The sequence below is a fragment of the Talpa occidentalis genome, unplaced genomic scaffold (assembly GCF_014898055.3).
Source record: "Talpa occidentalis isolate TD23 unplaced genomic scaffold, MPIMG_talOcc4v2.1 talOcc4.17, whole genome shotgun sequence".
Classification (NCBI taxonomy): Eukaryota; Metazoa; Chordata; class Mammalia; order Eulipotyphla; family Talpidae; genus Talpa; species Talpa occidentalis.
In genome coordinates this window covers 7,381,939-7,399,187 of record NW_023601754.1, presented here as the reverse complement: position 1 = coordinate 7,399,187, position 17,249 = coordinate 7,381,939, and the positions used below count along the sequence as shown (strand labels likewise).

Below are 17,249 nucleotides of genomic sequence, written 5' to 3'. Positions count from 1 at the left end.
CGCCCGGAACTGCGCGCGCAGGGCCAGAGCCTCGTTCCTTCCCCACGCGGGCGCGAGTCGGCGGCGGAAAACGTCAGACCGAGAGGCGGAAGTGCCTCGCCGCCAAGGCTGTCGGGAAATGTAGTCTCCAGCTTTGGCAGGCTTTTGGGGCATCCAGACCGCGCCTTTCGCATGCGATGTGGACTAATTTTCCCCATCCAGTGTTTGTAAACCAAGTGGGTTTCTCTTGACCCCTCTTTAGTGGACACACTCAGATCGTCATATTATTAATTCTAAATTTGGTGGTATAAACCTTTAATCTGTGTTGTGTCGTCAGATCCTTAACCTGAGGAAAAGCAAATCTCCTAAAACTTAGTCCTTACTTTGGGTTACTAAAACATAGTCCTTGAGCCTCCCTGGTGGCGCAAGGGGTTGAGGGTTAGCACTGTGAAGCAATCTGCAGCCACTGCAGCGCGACTTCAATCCCCGGCCAGGGAGGTGACCCATATGGTGCAGCAGACCGCTCCTGTCTCGCCCCCTGCTCCCCTCAGCAGTGTGTTTCAGTCAGTCTGTCCGTTCTGCTCCCCACTCTGTCTCTGGTGAATCCTCTCATCCCACACACCTCTGGCCTACCCCGCAGCTCTTGTATGCATAAATCAGTCTGTAAAAAACTTTTAAAAATAAAATAAAACTTAGTCCAGCCCAGTTTAATACCCCTAACTCACACCTTGTTCTTAGATGTTTCTGCCTGCGGGGTCCTCTCCCAGGGTGGTAGGACAAGGGTGAAGGAGAATGAAGAAAGGCGTGTGTTTGAGTGGTGATACCAGGCCGTGTTCGACCTGGGTTGTGACCTGCACTGATAGGGCGGCTTTCTTAGAGACAAGTGCCTGTCTGGGCGCTGCCTTCAGCTTCACCTAGAACCTTGTTCATTCACGGTAGTGTGGCCTAGTGTCCCTGTAGGCCCCATGCAGTCCTCGGGCTGTAACCTCTTTCCAGATAGTGTAATGGGGCAGCAATATGGCTCCTCCCCATGCTCTTCCTTCCTCCTGGGAGCTCCAGGCACAGGGTAAACATTTGTTTAAGTTTTCTAGCACCACCCACAGCTTCCCCTTAACTAGCTCCCCCTTCATTCTCATCAATTTTATTATTTTTTATTTTTTCCCCCTCCCCCTCATCAATTTTAAAGTCACCCTTTCCAGGATCCTGTCTCATGATCTCTGGTGGCAAAGACTACAGCTGGGGTGGTGCTATCCTTTTCTTCCTAGCACAATACTTAGAGGGCTTCACGCACTGTTAGAGGAGCAACTACAACAGCTGCCCAGACCCTTCAGAAATCTTAAGTTTTGGTAACTGTTTAATGCCTCTCCACACCTTACCTAATTGGTTTGCACACACTCTTCAGGGGCACAAGCTCTCCCAAGAACTCCTAGTGGCAGCCCCAAAGCGCACTTGTGGTTTTGCTGGGGATGGAGATAACAAGCTCCATGAATTCAGAAGCCCTGAATCTCTTCCAGCCATCCTGTGTTGCCTGTGTTCCCCCAGCCCTGTGGAGGGGGGCAGAGAGGACTTGGCCCAGGACCATAAGGCCCTTCTCTGCTGGGTCTGACCCTTGCTGCAAAGCTACAGGTCAAGGGGTGGGGGAGGCAGGAGGGAGAGGCTATGTAAATCTCTCATCTCCTAATGAGTCCTGTGTGACAGTGTGTCCAGTCTTGAGGTGCCAATTAGGATGTAGGGGAACCTGACATTTTGTTTTCACCTTCGGGACTTTATGCAAGTCAACGGAAAAGTCTTGCAAAATCCTGCAACAACCCTTAACTTTTGGGAATGAGCATTAGAATTCAAAAATAATTGCTAACTGCCAGTTTCTTAATGCACACAGTAAAACAAAAACCCCATTAATTATTATAATGAATACTTATCTGTTCATAGCACAATAAAATACCATCTATATTTTAGGCCCGAATTTCTTATTCTTTTATTCATTAAATTGGGTTTAATAAAAGAGTTTTGCTAAAATTACATGGTTTTCACTGAAATTAGCAAAAAATTATTTCTCCCCTTCCAACTCCTGCAAATAACCCCTTATGTTCCTTATCTAAAGGAACCTCCAGTTTTCTGCTTCCTGCCCTTTCCTTCTTTTTAATTGTACCCCAAATAGCATTTTTAGAGAATGGGAGTGACTTTGCTTGATCTTAACAGTGCCCTCCTTTTTGTTTGGGGTGGGGGGAAGAACTTGGATCAGTTCTCACCCTTGGGAGCATGAATGCCCATTATTCCTTCCCCTGAATCCTCAGCATCCTGGATGTATAGGTCTTCATGGGCCACACCCTGAGGGAATCAAGCAGGTGGCTTTGTGCGAGGAAGAACTAGATAAGAGCAAGGCACATCCAACAAGGATCTATGTATCACATTCTTTTAACAAATGCTATTATCTTGCCATATATGATTTTAAAATATGACAGTTTAAGCCTTCTTTTATGCCTTCCTACCCATTTTCCCTCCCTCTGTAAAGCTAAAATATATTTAAAGCTAATATTTTAATACCTTTCTACACTTTGTTGATTTAAAAGGGCATTATGGAATTTTCAGGTTATAATGTCACACTGTATGTATTCCTTCGCATCTTTATTTTTTTTAACAATTTATTTATTTATGCATTCAAAAACTGGGGTACAGGCCAAAGGTGCGGGGGTGAGAGGATTCACCAGAGAGACAGAGTGGGGAACAGAACAGGCAGACTGACTGAAATACACTGCTGAGGGGAGCAGTGGGTGAGACAGGAGAGGTCTGCAGCGCCATGTGGGTAGTTCCCTGGCTAGCTGGGGATTGACTTACGCTGCAGTGACTGCGGATAGCTTCACAGTGTGGTGCTTAACCCCTGGCGCCACCAAGGAGGCCCTGCACCTTTATTTTCAATTGTTAGCTTTGTTGATACATGTACATCCAGCTCAACCCCTCATTAAATATTTGGTTTCTTCTGCACTGGGGACAAAGCACTGAACAAGATATTGCCCTCAATCATCAAGCTGTTACACTTGCTATTTGTACACTTTTCTGTATGTTATTCTTTGATGAAATCCGACCCCTCCACCTTGCCCCAATCCCTTCTCTCATGAAACTTACCTTCTAGAAAAGGATTTATAATAAAGAAGTAGAATCAAGGGGTAGGTCATGGAGAGGGACTGTTCTTTTGATAGGGCAGTCCAGTCAAGAAAGGGTTCTCTGATAAGAACATCTCCAGGAAGAGCTGAAGGTGAGGGATGAAACCACGTGCTATCTAGGGGGAGAGGATTCCAGGGAGAGGGAACAGCAAAAGTGAAGGCTCTGAAATGGAAGTTGCCATGTGTTAAGTTACTGCAGGGAGACCAGGTGCCTGGGACAGAGAGATTAAGAAGGAAGATGAGAGGCAGTGCAATACCATGTCGGGGTTTCCTCAGCGCAATGGAGAGCTACGGAGGGCTTTGAGCAGATGTATGACATGACCTTAGATCTTCACTCCAGCTGCTGGACTGTGAACATAGAGAGGTGAGGAGAATAGGGAAACCAAATAGGAGGCTTTTGGAAATATCTGGGCCAGAGATGACAGTGGGCTAGGGTTGTAGAGGCAACAGGAAATGGTCATTCTCATCTAACCTGCAATTAGCAGACAGCAATCACCGAAGCTTCAGCGTGGCTTGTGAAAGAAAGGACTTGAAGATGGGTCTTTCGCTAGGAGCCTCAGCAACTGAAGGGTGGGGTTGCCTTTTCCCAGATGGAGAGAGGGAGGAACATACTTCTTTTTTTTTTTTTTTTTTTTTTTTATAGAGGCATGTTTTATTTATTTATTTATTTGTTTGTTTGTTTTGTTTATACATGCACTGGGTACAGTCAGAAGCGCGGGAGGGTGAGAGAGTTCACCGGAGCCAGAGCGGGGAGCAGAGCAGGCAGAAGGACCGAAGTACACTGCTGAGGGGAGCAGCAGGCGGCAGGAGAGGTCTGCGCGCCATGTGGGACCCTCCTCTGGTGGCCGGGGAGCAGCCGGGGATCGAACCGGCGCCGCAGAGGCTGCGGGCAGCTTCGCAACCCAACGCTCAACCGCTGCGCCACCGGGGAGGCCCAGGAACATACTTCTGACAGGGTGGGGATAGGGTATATCAACTCATCTTCAGACGTAGTAAAACTGAGATGTCTGTTAGACAGCTAAGAGGAGAATTGTAGGCAGTTGGTTATCACTATGGAATCCTGGGCTGGGGACAAATTTTGAAGCTACCAATAAATCATGGGATGGATGAGAATCCCAATGAGGGTGGCCGTGGGGAAAAAAAAGGAGTCCAAAAATTGTGTCCTGAGAGTGACAAACGATAAGAAACCTAAGAGAAGTAGCTGTCAGTGAAGTATAAGGAAAACTAAGTAAGTATGGCAACCTGGAAGCCACATAAAAAAAAAAAAATTGGTCAAGGGTAAGGAAGTTCAGGACCTCCCCGGTGGTACAGCAGGTTGAGCGCAGCGCTGTGAAGCTGTCTGCAGCCTCTGCAGTGCCAGTTTAATCCCCGCCAGCCACAGAGTAACCCACATGGCGTGGCAGACCTTTCCTGTCGTGCCCGCTGCTGCCCTCAGCGGTATATTTCGGTCTGTCTGCCTGTTCTGCTCCCTGCTCTGTCTCTGGTGAATCCTCTTACCCTCCCACATATCTGGCCTGTACTCCAGTTCTTGTAGAAATAAATTTAAAAAAAAAAAATAAGGGTAGGGAAGTTCAAGTAAAGGAGTAAAGAAAGACCAATGGATTTTGTCCCATGGAATCCATCAGTGACCTCTGAAAGGAGGAGAAACAAAAACCTGACTGGAGTAGGTAGGTACAAGATAGAATGGAAAGAGAGGAACTGGAGATAGTATCAGACACCTCTATTAAGAAATATTTCTATTAAGTGAAGCAAATGATTGAGTGGGAGGTAGAGGGGGTTACCTCTACACACACACACACACACACACACACCCTCTCTCTCTCTCTCTCCTTATCCTTCTAATATATGAGAAAAGTTACACATTGTGATACTAACATGACTCAGTTGACAAGAAAAAAAAAGGATGCCAAAAAAAAGGGAATTTGTAGATATGATGCCAAGTTTAAGGACGCGATCTAATATACCAGAAAAACAAAACTGTAAGAGAATGAAGTGTCAGTGACGTAACTGGAGAGAACAGAAGAGCACATGGACAAGACCATGTCGGTGAGGTTTCTCTTGATTGCTTTTATTTTTCTCAGTTAACTGGGAAACAAGGGGACCAGCTCAGTGACAACTGAGGTAAAGTGCTTGAGGTTGAGAAGTTATAAAATAGTAAATATATAAAGCATATATGAAATGGTAGCTTACTATTACTACTGAAGAAGGGAAACAAATGCTTGAGGTTAGCACTGAGCTAATTTATAATGGGCCTGGTCTCCGGAGCCACACGTGGACAGTGGCAGACTCTACAGAGCTACGTTTTCTCTTCCCCCACCTCGTTCCCTCCCAGATGGTCTGGCTCATTTATTTACATACTGTCCTGTATTCAGCAACAATATGCCACAATGAATCCATTCACTTACTGACAGGCATTTGTGTTGTGTCCATATTTTTACTACTTTATTCCACATTTTCACTTGGAACATTGCTGCAATGAGTAGCCAAGAGGATGTCTCTGTGCTGCCATGGGAGAATTTCTGAGTCATGAGATATGTTTAGCTTCAATTTTGTTGGCTATTACCAAATTACTCCCAAAATGATTATACCAACTACCCTGTCACCAACAGTGTATAGAAGTCCTCATTTCCCCCAGACTTCTAAATTTTTGCCATCCTAATGGGCATGAAAAAGTATCTCACGGCCTTCTTTTGCAATATTCCAACTTCAAGACTGAGCACCTTTTCCTTGTCAGTCTTCTTTGTCTACAAATAATCTCCATTCATGGCCCACTTAGCAGACTACATCATATTCCTACTGGTCTGACATTGTAATAAGCAGGAGAGGAAACAAAAGAAGTTGGCAAAATAGATGTGGATCCTGCCTTCCTGCATATCAGTCCTTGTGGCTCAAGGAGACAACCCAATATTCATGAATACATTAACAGTAATCTTGAAAATTCAAGAGGGAAATCAATTTAGAGTGGGGCAGTCAGAAAAACCTTCCTTGAAGTGATATTTGCATTTTAACAGATGAGTTAGAATGAATTAGTTCAGTACACATAACTGTCCACTGCAGCTCTAATGAACTGAGCAACACTGTTAACATGTCTAGGAACTGCAGGGGTTTTCTTACCTTCTGGAGCCAGCGCAGAAGCAAAGTCCTGCCAGACACACCAGGTACTGGAGTGGGGAGAGCCTGGTTCTCTCCATCTCGCTTTTGCGATGTTGAGACTGTCTACTCCTGTCCTTTGTATCCAGCTTATTCTCCCGAGGCTCACACCATCTGGTTATACCAACCTACCCATGCTAACTCAGCAATCCTACTTTGGGTATTTAATCTCATTCAGGATATTTTAAGAAAAAATTCTATAGAAAAAAGAGTGCTTAGAAAGATAAAAATACTCAGTATCATTATTATAAAAACTTCCAGAAGTCCAAAAACAAGACAAATATTGTCAGGGCAATATTGTCAGGGGACTTGAAACAGAGACTGAGACAATGTGGAAACATGGGGAATGTTTCAGGGCTTTTTTTTTTTAAAGTATGATATAAAATTTTATCTATTGGTAAATATAGATAACACATTAAGGTATGAGGGCTGTGGATAAGCTTGGGGGGTTTAATTCATTGAAATAGTTGGGGAAAACATCCCAAGGTTTTCCAAGCTATCCCACCCAAGCTATCACAACATCCACTCACTTCATCCATTTTTTTCCAAACAACACTACATTTTTGCAGCTCCTTGAATATAACATGGCTCTGGAAACATCAAGGTCAAGGTTAAAAATTAAGCCTTTGGGGCCAGGCAGTCCTGGGTTTGAAGCTGGAACCTGCTGTCAGGCATACCGCCTAGGGCGAGTTATTTCACCACTCTGGGTTTCCCCACTTTAAAACAAGGACATGGGCCTCCTTGGTGGCGCAAGGGGTTAAGCACCGCACTATGAAGCAATCTGCAGCCTCTGCAGCACGAGTTCAATCCCAGATCCCCGGCCAGCCAGGGAGCAACTCACATGGTGCAGCAGACCTCTCCTATCTCGCCCGCTACTCCCCTCAGCAGTGTATTTCAGTCAATCTGCCTGTTCTGTTCCCCACTCTGTCTCTGGTGGATCCTCTCACCCCCCACACCTCTGGACTGTACCCCAGCTCTTGTAGGCATAAATAAATAAATCTTTTTAAAATTTTTTAAAAAAATAAAACAAGGATATAACACATGCAGATCAATTATTGACACCAGCACCAGAAATCTAACCAATTAGCTTAATCAAACAGGAGGAATCATTGAACTGATAATGGGGAGCCCATTGAGTCCCAGCAAGGGCTTCAGAAATGGAGTCAGATACAAGGAACTTGGGAATTAGAAACAAAAATGTTAGCATGTGAGCTGCATCCTCATTTCTCTGGTATGGAGTTGAGCTCCAGGAAGCACTTAGCCTTTACCTATCCGGACCTGGCAATCTCCAAAATTTCCACGACAACTCTATTGTGCAAAAATTCTGTCAAGGGGCTACATGCCTTCTCCTAGACTATCACTGACCTGTGTTTCTGGGACATCCTGACCTGTGTTTCTGTGGTCAGAACAGTAGGCACTGTTGTTACCAGAAAAGGGAGAAAAAAAGCTAGGCAGAGAGCTACCAGAAAAGCTATAATAGGGTGTGATTATATGCAATAATGGATGTTAAACACTTAACACAATGTCTTTCAAATGCCCAGCACTGAAGAAATGCTATTGACTCACCGTGCAGTGAAGAGGTTAGCAGTAATTCCCTTCTTCCAGGTGTCATTCCTTTATCTTAGCCATGTTCTGAAAATTGAAAAAGACAAACTGACTCCCACTTAGCTAAGAAGGCTATTTATTGAAATGGTACAATTATGTTACAAGGATGCATTTCATGTGGCCTAGAAAGCTGGGTGTTCCTAAGTGCATGGTGGGTGGCAGCTGGGTGGGGCTGTTTCTGCCCAGTCAGCCACATACATCTTGGGCTCCCTCCCTATTCAGTGAAGTGATGTGGAGATTCAGAGACTGACTGAATGGAGGCCAGGTTCTACCACCAGTGGTCTCCTTTGGGTCCTCTGGAACGAAGTATTTATAAACATCCTTAACAGTGGGATAGCATTCATGCCATTCCTGCAAATAGTCCATTATAGGCATCACCAAACAATCAATAGCAAAATGCTAAGTTCCTGATTCCTGGCATCCTACCCCACCAGTAGGAGAGGGTCTGAGTAGAATTACCCATTGTCAAATTATGTATAAGACCACTCAAGTGTGGCCTTGGCTCATGTGTGTGCACCAGGCATGGAGCATCATGAACAAGGTATTTCTGAATGGTTAACATCTTGGAAGGGCAGATCTGCTAGAGTATGCCATTCTGCTCTACAGGTGATAGACTCATTGAGCTAGAAAGACTACATTTCAGCCTCCTACAATTTCCCTGCAAATAATGACAATGAATGTTTGGGAGCTGCCTTAAGCCATCCAGAATAAGACAGGGATGATGGGTCCTGGCATGCAAAGAAAGGTCCACTATCACCACTACCTATATCGCCTCTCCATGATTCACTAGTGTGACCCCATCTTAAAAGGGAGAGGTTCTAAGAAAGGAACCAATGTCCACAGCTGCTACACTGTTGGTGCCAATGAATGAACAAAAGCTCTGGAAATTCCTTTAGGATAACCCACGGGAGGTGTTAAGGGATATTAAAGATTGGAGTGGCTATGAAGCTTAGCTCAGGCTTCACTGATGGAAAAATACCAAAGCTCAGTTAATTCTTATTTACATTGAAATCTTTCCTTGGCACACAAAATGAACCATTACATGCTGATTCTTTAAACTGATTTAAAGACTAATAACATGGCAATGGGTAATTAAAATTCTCTACAGCAAAAAGGATTTCAGGGGGAAATTCTCCCATTAGTTTTGTGCTGTTTTTTCCACTAATACAATGTAAGGACCATGCTTTTTTTTCATGGGGGTGTCATCGAGAGCACAATAAAAGGACTTAGTAGTTTTGTGTGGCTGACATGTTTTGGCCCAAAGTATAATCATGTTACTTGGGAAAAGAAAAAAAGTCACTAGTAGTTCAACTATTTGCATTTTCTGTTAACATTTTCACTTGTGAGCTTTTAACAGATTGTTTTAAATTGTGACAAATTTGCCTATCATTTATCTTGTGCTTTATGAATTCCCAAAGCATCCAACTCATGAGAGCTCATTAAATGTTTGTACATGGGATTTATGTTAACATTTATTTTTAAGCCCTCTGAATTCCAAAATACCTTTTCAATGGCAAGATCATGGGTCCAGAGATCCAGGAACCTGCATTCTCCACCCTGTGATGTCATTATAAGCTGTATCACACTGTGCAAACCACTTCACATCTTTGGTTTTAAATTCTTCATCTGTACAAAGAAGTGGTTGGGGGCCTCCCTGGTGGAGCAAGGGGTTAAACACTGCACTTTGAAGCAATCCGCAGCCTCGGCAGCACAAGTTCAATCCCTGGCCGGCCAAGGAGAAACCCACGTGGCATAGCAGACCTCTCCTGCCTCGCCTGCTGCTCCCCTCAGCAGTGTATTTCAGTCAGTCTGCCTGTTCTGTTCCCCATTCTGTCTGTTCTGTTCCCCATTCTGTCTCTGGTGCATCCTCTCACCCCCCACATCTCTGGCCTGTACCCCAGCTCTTGTATGCATAAATATTTAAAAAAAAAAAGGAGTGGTTGGACAAATTTATCTGAATCTTTGAATGATGAATTCTTGGTGATAGAATTGGTTTCCATGGTGAATTTAATCTAAGAGCTATAGTTGAATGCAGTGGTCAAGTAATTTTAATGTTTTGGTGATTACTATAGTTTATTAAAAAGGGTTGTAAACAGTAAGTTACAAATCTAATTGCTAAAAGTTGGTGATTTTCTGCACATATATATTCAGAACTTTTATAAAGTCTAACATATAGGCATATCATTTCCAACTAGTTATATATAAAGTCTGTCATTGTTTTTACAAAAGTCTATAACCAGATCTGAGATCGTGGCTTTTTTAAAAAAAAAACTGTCTACTAGTAGTTCTCTTCACATACCACACACACACACACACACACCCCCCACTACATTCTCAAGCTTTCTCTCTAGAAAGAATCCTTTTATACTGAATGATAACAGTATTTTAGCTAAAGTTTTCCACACATTGCTAATTTCATTGTTCCTAGAGTTTATTTCGTGTATGTATTCGCTGGTGTTTAGTTAGAGCTGAGCTTCGACTGAAATTTTTCCCACATTCCTTACAAGCATAAGGTTTTTCTCCAGTATGAATTCTCTGATGATCATGAAGATTGGTTTTCTTCCGGAAGGCTCGCCCGCATTCGTTACATTCATAGGGCTTTTCTCCAGTATGAGTTCTCTCATGCTGAATGAGGGAAGAACTTTGACTAAAGGCTTTCCCACAGTCAATACATTCATAGGGTTTCTCTCCAGTGTGGGTTCTCTCGTGTTGAGTAAGTGATGAGCGTCGACTGAAGGCTTCTCCACATTCATTACATTCGTAGGGTTTTTCTCCAGTATGAATTCTGTGATGTTCTATGAAACTTGTACTCCTTTTGAAAGCTTTCCCACATACATTACACTGATACGGCTTCTCTCCAGGATGAGAAATCGGCTGACTAAAGGTCTGCTCACCATCATATGGGTTGTTTCCAGTATGGATTTTCTGATGGTCTGTCAAGTCTGTAATGTGACTAAAGTCTTCCCCACAGTCATTACAATGATAGGACTTTACTTCAGTGAGAGTGCTTTCCTCTTGACTGAGAGAGGAGCTGTGCTTGAGATCGATGCTGTAGTTATTATTTTGGTAAGGCTTGCCTCTTTTATGAATCCTCATATGTTTGTAAAGGGATGGGCTCTGACCAAAAGCCCTCCCACATATGCTACATTCAAAAGGTTTCTCTCCCGTGTGAGTCCTCTCATGCTGGACAAGGGACGAACATCGGCTGAAGGCTTTCCCACACTCCTTACATTGGAAGGGCTTCTCTCCACTGTGGGTGACCTCGTGCTGAGTGAGGGAGGTGCCGTGCCTAAAAGACCTCCCACACAAATTACATCGATAGGGCTTCTCTCCGGTGTGGATTCGTTGATGCTGAACAAGGGAGGAGCTTCGCTGAAAGGCCTTCCCACAGAGACTACACTGATAGGGTTTTTCTCCAGTATGAGCATTTTCGTGCTGACCAAGGGATGAGCTGTGCCTGAAGGCCTTCCCACACACATTACATTCAAAGGGTTTCTCCCCAGTATGAATTCTCTGATGCTCAGTAAGTTGTGTCTTCCAGAGGAAGGTCTTCCCACAGTCAGTACATTCATGGTGCTTCTTCCCAGGATAAATTCCCTGATCTGTACCATTGGGAAAAGCTCCCTCTCCCTTATGAGTTTTTTCGTGTTTAGTAAGTGATGATCTATGAATAAAGGCTTTTCTACATTTGTTACACTTGTAAGGTTTCTTTTTTGCAAGGATATTATTCTGATTAAGTAAATCTGAATTATGTCCCAAATTGCCTCCGAGAGTATCACATTCACTAGGCCTTGAAGGAATGTTCAGTTGTGCAACCAGGTCTGTGTTCAGTCTAGAATTTTCACCAAATTTATTTTGCTCCAAATTTGCTTCTGGTGTTATTATTGTCTTCTGGGTGGGTGCACTTGGCCCCAGATAACGCTTCCAGTTTTCCTGGTGCCTCTCTAACTGGCTACTAATATCACAAGATTCTCCTAATGCGGCACGTAAGAGATCACCTGTGCTATGGGATACTTCAGGTATGTTTTGCTGCAGATTTGATGGCTTGGCTTCAGGCCTTGTCCTCCAATCTGAAAGAAATCCAAAGTGCAAAAATCCCCTATTCTCTTCTGCTGAAGCAAACTTCTACAGGAGAATGAGGAACTAAAAGAGAAATAAATGACACATGACTCTGTTTTGAAATTAGTCCTATATTTGGAGAAAAGGCACAAAATGAAAGAAAGGAAGAGTAAAGAGAGGATGGTAGGGCCTGCAGATCTTGGGTATGTGGTAAGCCCAAAAGGAAGCACATATAGGAGGGAGGTTTAGGGAATAAGTGAGCATGAATAGGCACACATACAAACGAAACAGTCTGTCTTACAGGATCTTATCTGCTCTCCATGCCTCCTACCTAGTTCACAAACCACTATAAAATCTATCTTTCTGATATATCCATTTCATTACTTCTTTAAAGCCATCTAGGAGGTTCCAGATCTCCAAATCCTTCAGAAAACCTCTGCAGCCAATAATCTAGCTGAAATGATTCCTTAACATGTGGAGACTAAGGACTATCTATACTTCACAAACTGAGAAAAATATTTCAGGAGGCAAATTATCCTGCCCTTACAACGGGGCTGTGACTGTACTCCATCTGAATTCTGGTTCTATACTAATCACCTCTCTTGAGCAAAAAAGTATTTCTTTGAGTATGTTTTATTTCTAAGCCCTTGTTTAACCTCAGAATACCAATAGCAGAGAATTAACTAATTTCTAGGTCCTAAGAATGACAACCTTTAAAAACTAAGAGAAGGGAGGGTGATAGAAATGTTCTATATTGATAGATTGGATTAGAGGGTGGTGCTTTTGTTAAAACCAACTGCATGGTAAATTTAAGAGTTGTACTTTTATAATTTTTTTTTAACATTTAATTTTATTAATGTATACAAGGACTGGGGGGCCTCCCCGGTGGCGCAGTGGTTGAGCGCTGGATTGCAAAGCTGCCCGCAGCCTCTGCAGCGCGGGTTCGATCCCCGGCCATTGGGTGAGGGTCCCACATGACGTGCAGACCTCTCCTGCCCTGCCCGCTGCTCCCCTCAGCAGTGTACTTCATCAGTCTGCCTGCTCTGCTCTGCTCCCCGCTCTGGCTCTGGTGAATTCTCTCACCTTCCTGCACTTCTGACTGTACCCAGTGCTTGTATAAATAAATAAATAAATAAATCTTAAAAAAAAAAAAAAAAAAAAAAAGAACTGGCGTGTAGGCCAGGGGTGTGTAGGGGTGGTGGTGGTGAGAGAATTCATCAGAGACAGAGTGGGAAGCAGAAGAGGCGGATCTACTGAAATACACTGCTGAGGGGAGCAGCGGGGAGACAGGAGAGGTCTGCTGCACCATGTGGGTCAGCTGCACACATGCCGCAGTGGCTGGCAATAGTTTTAATAGTGCTGAGACTTTAACCCCTGCACCACCAGGGAGGCCCTAATATATATTTTTTTCCCTTGGAAAATTGTAAGCAGACATTGACCTCTAGTTAATGATATACATGCTAAAGTATGTAAGGATGAAATGTATCCATGGCCGTAATTTACTTTAAGTAAATTAAAAAGTAAGATTGATTGATATATGTAGAGATGATGTCTGTGATAAAGTAAATATAACAAAGGGTTAATAACTAGAGAATCTTAGTGGTAGATATATAGTGTTTACTGTGTAATTTTTTTCAACTTTTCATATGCCTCAAATTTGTCATAATAAAATGCGAGAAGGGAAAAAACCCAAACAACTAAGGGACCCTAAATCCCAAAATTCCTTACCCTGAAACAAGACTAAATTCTAAATTTCTACATACAAGAATGCCTTGTATTAGAATACTTTTCAGAGAGACATTGAAGAAATGTTTGTTGAAATGAATAAGAAAGTTCTCTCCTCAGAAGATTCCATACTGATCTAGTAATTCCTTACTGCCTTTTATAGACTCTATTAACAAAAAGAAAATACATAGAAATATATTCATTCAATATTAAACATAATGAATATACTTTAAATGGATATTCAATGTTATAATATATTAAATATATATTCAATATTCAATATTATTCGAACATGGAGGTCAGAGGTTGATGGTTTATGAAGCTAAAGAATTAAACTCCTGGGTCTCCCCGGTGGCGCAGCGGTTGAGCGCTGGGTTGCGAGGCTGCCCGCGGCCTCTGCAGCGCTGGTTCGATCCCCGGCTGCTCCCCGGCCACCAGACGAGGGTCCCACATGGCGCGCAGACCTCTCCTGCCGCCCACTGCTCCCCTCAGCAGTGTACTTCGGTCCTTCTGCCTGTTCTGCTCCCTGCTCTGGCTCTGGTGAATTCTCTCACCCTCCCGTGCTTCTGACTGTACCCAGTGCTTGTATAAATAAATAAATAAATAAATAAATAAATAAATAAATAAATAAAAAAGAATTAAACTCCAATATAGTCTACCTAATGATGAATAGATAACCAAAATGTAGTCCATCCATACAATGGAATATCACTGAACAATAAAAAGGAATGAAGTACCTGCTATAACATGAAATGAACCTTGAAAATATTATGCTAAGTGAAATAAGCCAGTCTCAAAAGGTTACATGATTCCATTCATACAAAATATCCAGAACAAGCAAATTCACAGAGATGAAAAGTATATTAATGGCTGCCAGAAGCTGGGGGTTTGAGGTAGAAGAGTGACCGGTAATGAGTAGAGGGTTTCTTTTGAGGGTAATGAAGTTAGATAGTGGTGATGGTTGCACAACAATGTGAATATATGAAAAACCACTGAACTGTTTAAAAGGGTGAGTTTATGGTATGTGAATTATTTCTCAATAGAGCTCTGATTTGAAAATCCGGTATGGATTACAAAAAGAAAAGACAGAGTGAGCAATTTCAACTGGGAATTACAGCAATCTAAATCTGGGGCTTGGTTTAAGCTGTCATCAGTGGAAGTTAAAAGGCAGGAAAAATCTAAAATATTTCTCAAAGGAGGAAAATGAATTGAAAGAAAAAGAAAAGCTGATTATAGTGTCTGTCCCAAGGGATTAGAAATCTAGTTGTTTCTAATAGGCAAGGCAGCCAAATGCGTTGGTTGGAAATGAATGCTATTCTGATTTCATGTATTTAGTAAGAACTGTATGGGGCCTCCAAGCGGAGGGATCCAGTGAGAAGGACAAAAAGTGACACAAAAGGATGACTGCTAAGTCTGCAGCACAGGATAAAAGAGCTACAACTGCTGACACTAGAAGGCAGGTACACTTTCAGGGAAATAATACAGAAAGAAAGGGGAGAAAGCTGAAGGACAGAAAACCAAGACGCACTTAGGAAGCTGGGGCCCTGGAGAGGATGATGTGCCAGGAACCAGGGAGGCTGTGAATCAATTGGGCATGGAACACAGGCAGGAAGGAAGAGGCTGCTGCTCCACAGACAGGTGGTATGGGAGCGTGGTCGTGGAAGGAACTCGACAGGCAAGTTACGAAGGGAGGGAGAATCAAGCCTGAGGAATCTGACAATGAAGCAGCAAGACAAAGCACAGAGACATGGAAGTTCAATTAATGTCTGAATGATTATAGAAAGGGGTCTCTGAATAATGAAGGGAGCCTGAAGGAGAAAATAATTGAGCGAGTAAGGCTACAGAATACAGATGGTATTTGAGTACAGCCCTATGTCAAGCTACTTTCAGAAAGGAAAAGGGGGTATCTTTTCCCCTAATACCTACCAGTAGCAGCAACACCTCTGCAAAGAGAGACTGACAGAGGTGTCATCTGTCTGGCGAGAGACGGCTGCACTTCCACTGTAGGTCTAGGAGCTCCCTTGGCAGCGGTGTGAAGGTGCCCCGCGCCACCCCCTGCCCTCATCCCTACATGCCTGACCCTCACTCATTTACCTGGAGAGAATGGTTTTTGGCTTTCTCCCTCTGATATCCATGGCTCTTCTCCTTGCTCCAATTTGAAGATCACCTCTGGCTTGGAAACTTGATATCCTGCTCATGGGTAAATACACAAGATTTGGTTGTGTGTGCAAGTGGACCGAGAACCCTCCTACAAGTCAGTACTAATCCTTGATCCTCAGGAACTCTGAAGGAAAAGAAAGGTGCAACTTAAGGAGTCATGCAACCGGTGGTGTATTTTCAGTTCTGCAAAAGACAGACCTTCTCCCTAAAGAACAGTCTTGGAAACCCATAAAGCTGGATCCCAGAGAGATGAATAAGCTCTGATCACCCAGCTAATGGTCACCCCAGCAATTTGTCTCACGACCCCAGCAACTGAGAGCGGAAAGACTAGCCAGTAGGCAAAACACCAAGACAGCGTCCTTACCAAGAGAAACCAGGTGGTTATAGTTCTCCAGCATCACGTCCCGGTACAGGCACCTCTGAGCGGAATCCACATGGTACCACTCTTCCTGGGTGAAGTCCACAGCCACATCTTTGAAGGTCACTGATTCCTGTAGGATCACATTCCTGCTCAGCTAGGCAACCACCCACCTTCCCATGGCAACACTGGGAACATAGCGTAGGATCTAACGGATCATACTTTTGCTATCCCGAGGAGGGGGTGTTGGTTAAATATGCTAATTGCTTACATAATTTTGCTTACATAACATGGAAGCAGGAAGTTTGTGGAAGCCAATATGCCCTGCGGTCTTATATTCTTCCTCAGCCATCTTGCTTTCCATCAATGTCAAGCCTTTTTAACAGAGACCGGTTTCTCACTTCCCACACACTCCCTTTGTTATAAAATCCCAATACAGTGGGGAGTATAAAGTGACAGCCCTCCTTCACCCTGCCCCCCATGACCGATCCCTCTATATTCCCCAGAAATAACCACTGCTGAGAGTTCGGTGTATATACTTGAGTTCCTTTGCCGTGTCTCTCACTCTCTCATACACCCACACATAGCGTCATTTTGTGAAATACCACATACATTGTTCTACAATTTGCTTTTTCCATTTAACCATATATTTTGAACATCTTTGCATAGAAGCATATGTCCATATTTACCTCAGTCCTTGGGCCTTGGAATGGCTTCATAGTCCTCCACAGTACTACTGTCTAACACACTTGCTGCCTAAAACCAACACATACCACTATGCTAAGAATGACATTCAAACGCCCCATCACTCATGGGCTGTGGTGGCCATGCTGACACTGCTGACTCCCGAGCACATGTGGCCAGATCTGAATACACCTGTTCCTACTCCAAGCCTTTATGCTTGTTCCTTCCTCTTGTCCACGTGGCTGACAACTGGCTACTAGTTATTTAGGTTTCATCTCAAGCCTCACCTCTTCAGAATAATCGTTTTTAACACCTTCCTCTAAGGTACTCTCTATACCTTATTACCACATCAAATTTTCCTCCTTAGC

At 43.4% G+C, this 17,249-nt stretch overlaps 1 protein-coding gene across 5 annotated transcripts in view; it reads right to left on the bottom strand.

The window, feature by feature from the left end:
• ZFP90 (ZFP90 zinc finger protein) overlaps positions 1 to 17,249 on the bottom strand; it is an 84,198-nt gene that overhangs the window by 52,574 nt on the left and 14,375 nt on the right. The window contains exons 2-5 of one of the 5 annotated variants that reach the window (XR_008552397.1): positions 16,204 to 16,330; positions 15,774 to 15,869; positions 7,857 to 7,922; positions 4,552 to 5,642 (exon numbers count right to left, since the gene is read on the bottom strand). Coding sequence is in view for 3 of the 5 variants with exons in the window: in XM_037515974.2 (XP_037371871.1) it covers positions 10,320 to 11,965; positions 15,774 to 15,869; positions 16,204 to 16,330 (1,869 nt within the window). In the remaining 2 variants the exon portion in view is untranslated. The other 4 variants (XR_008552396.1, XM_054696938.1, XM_037515974.2 and 1 more) reach the window with 4 other exon arrangements.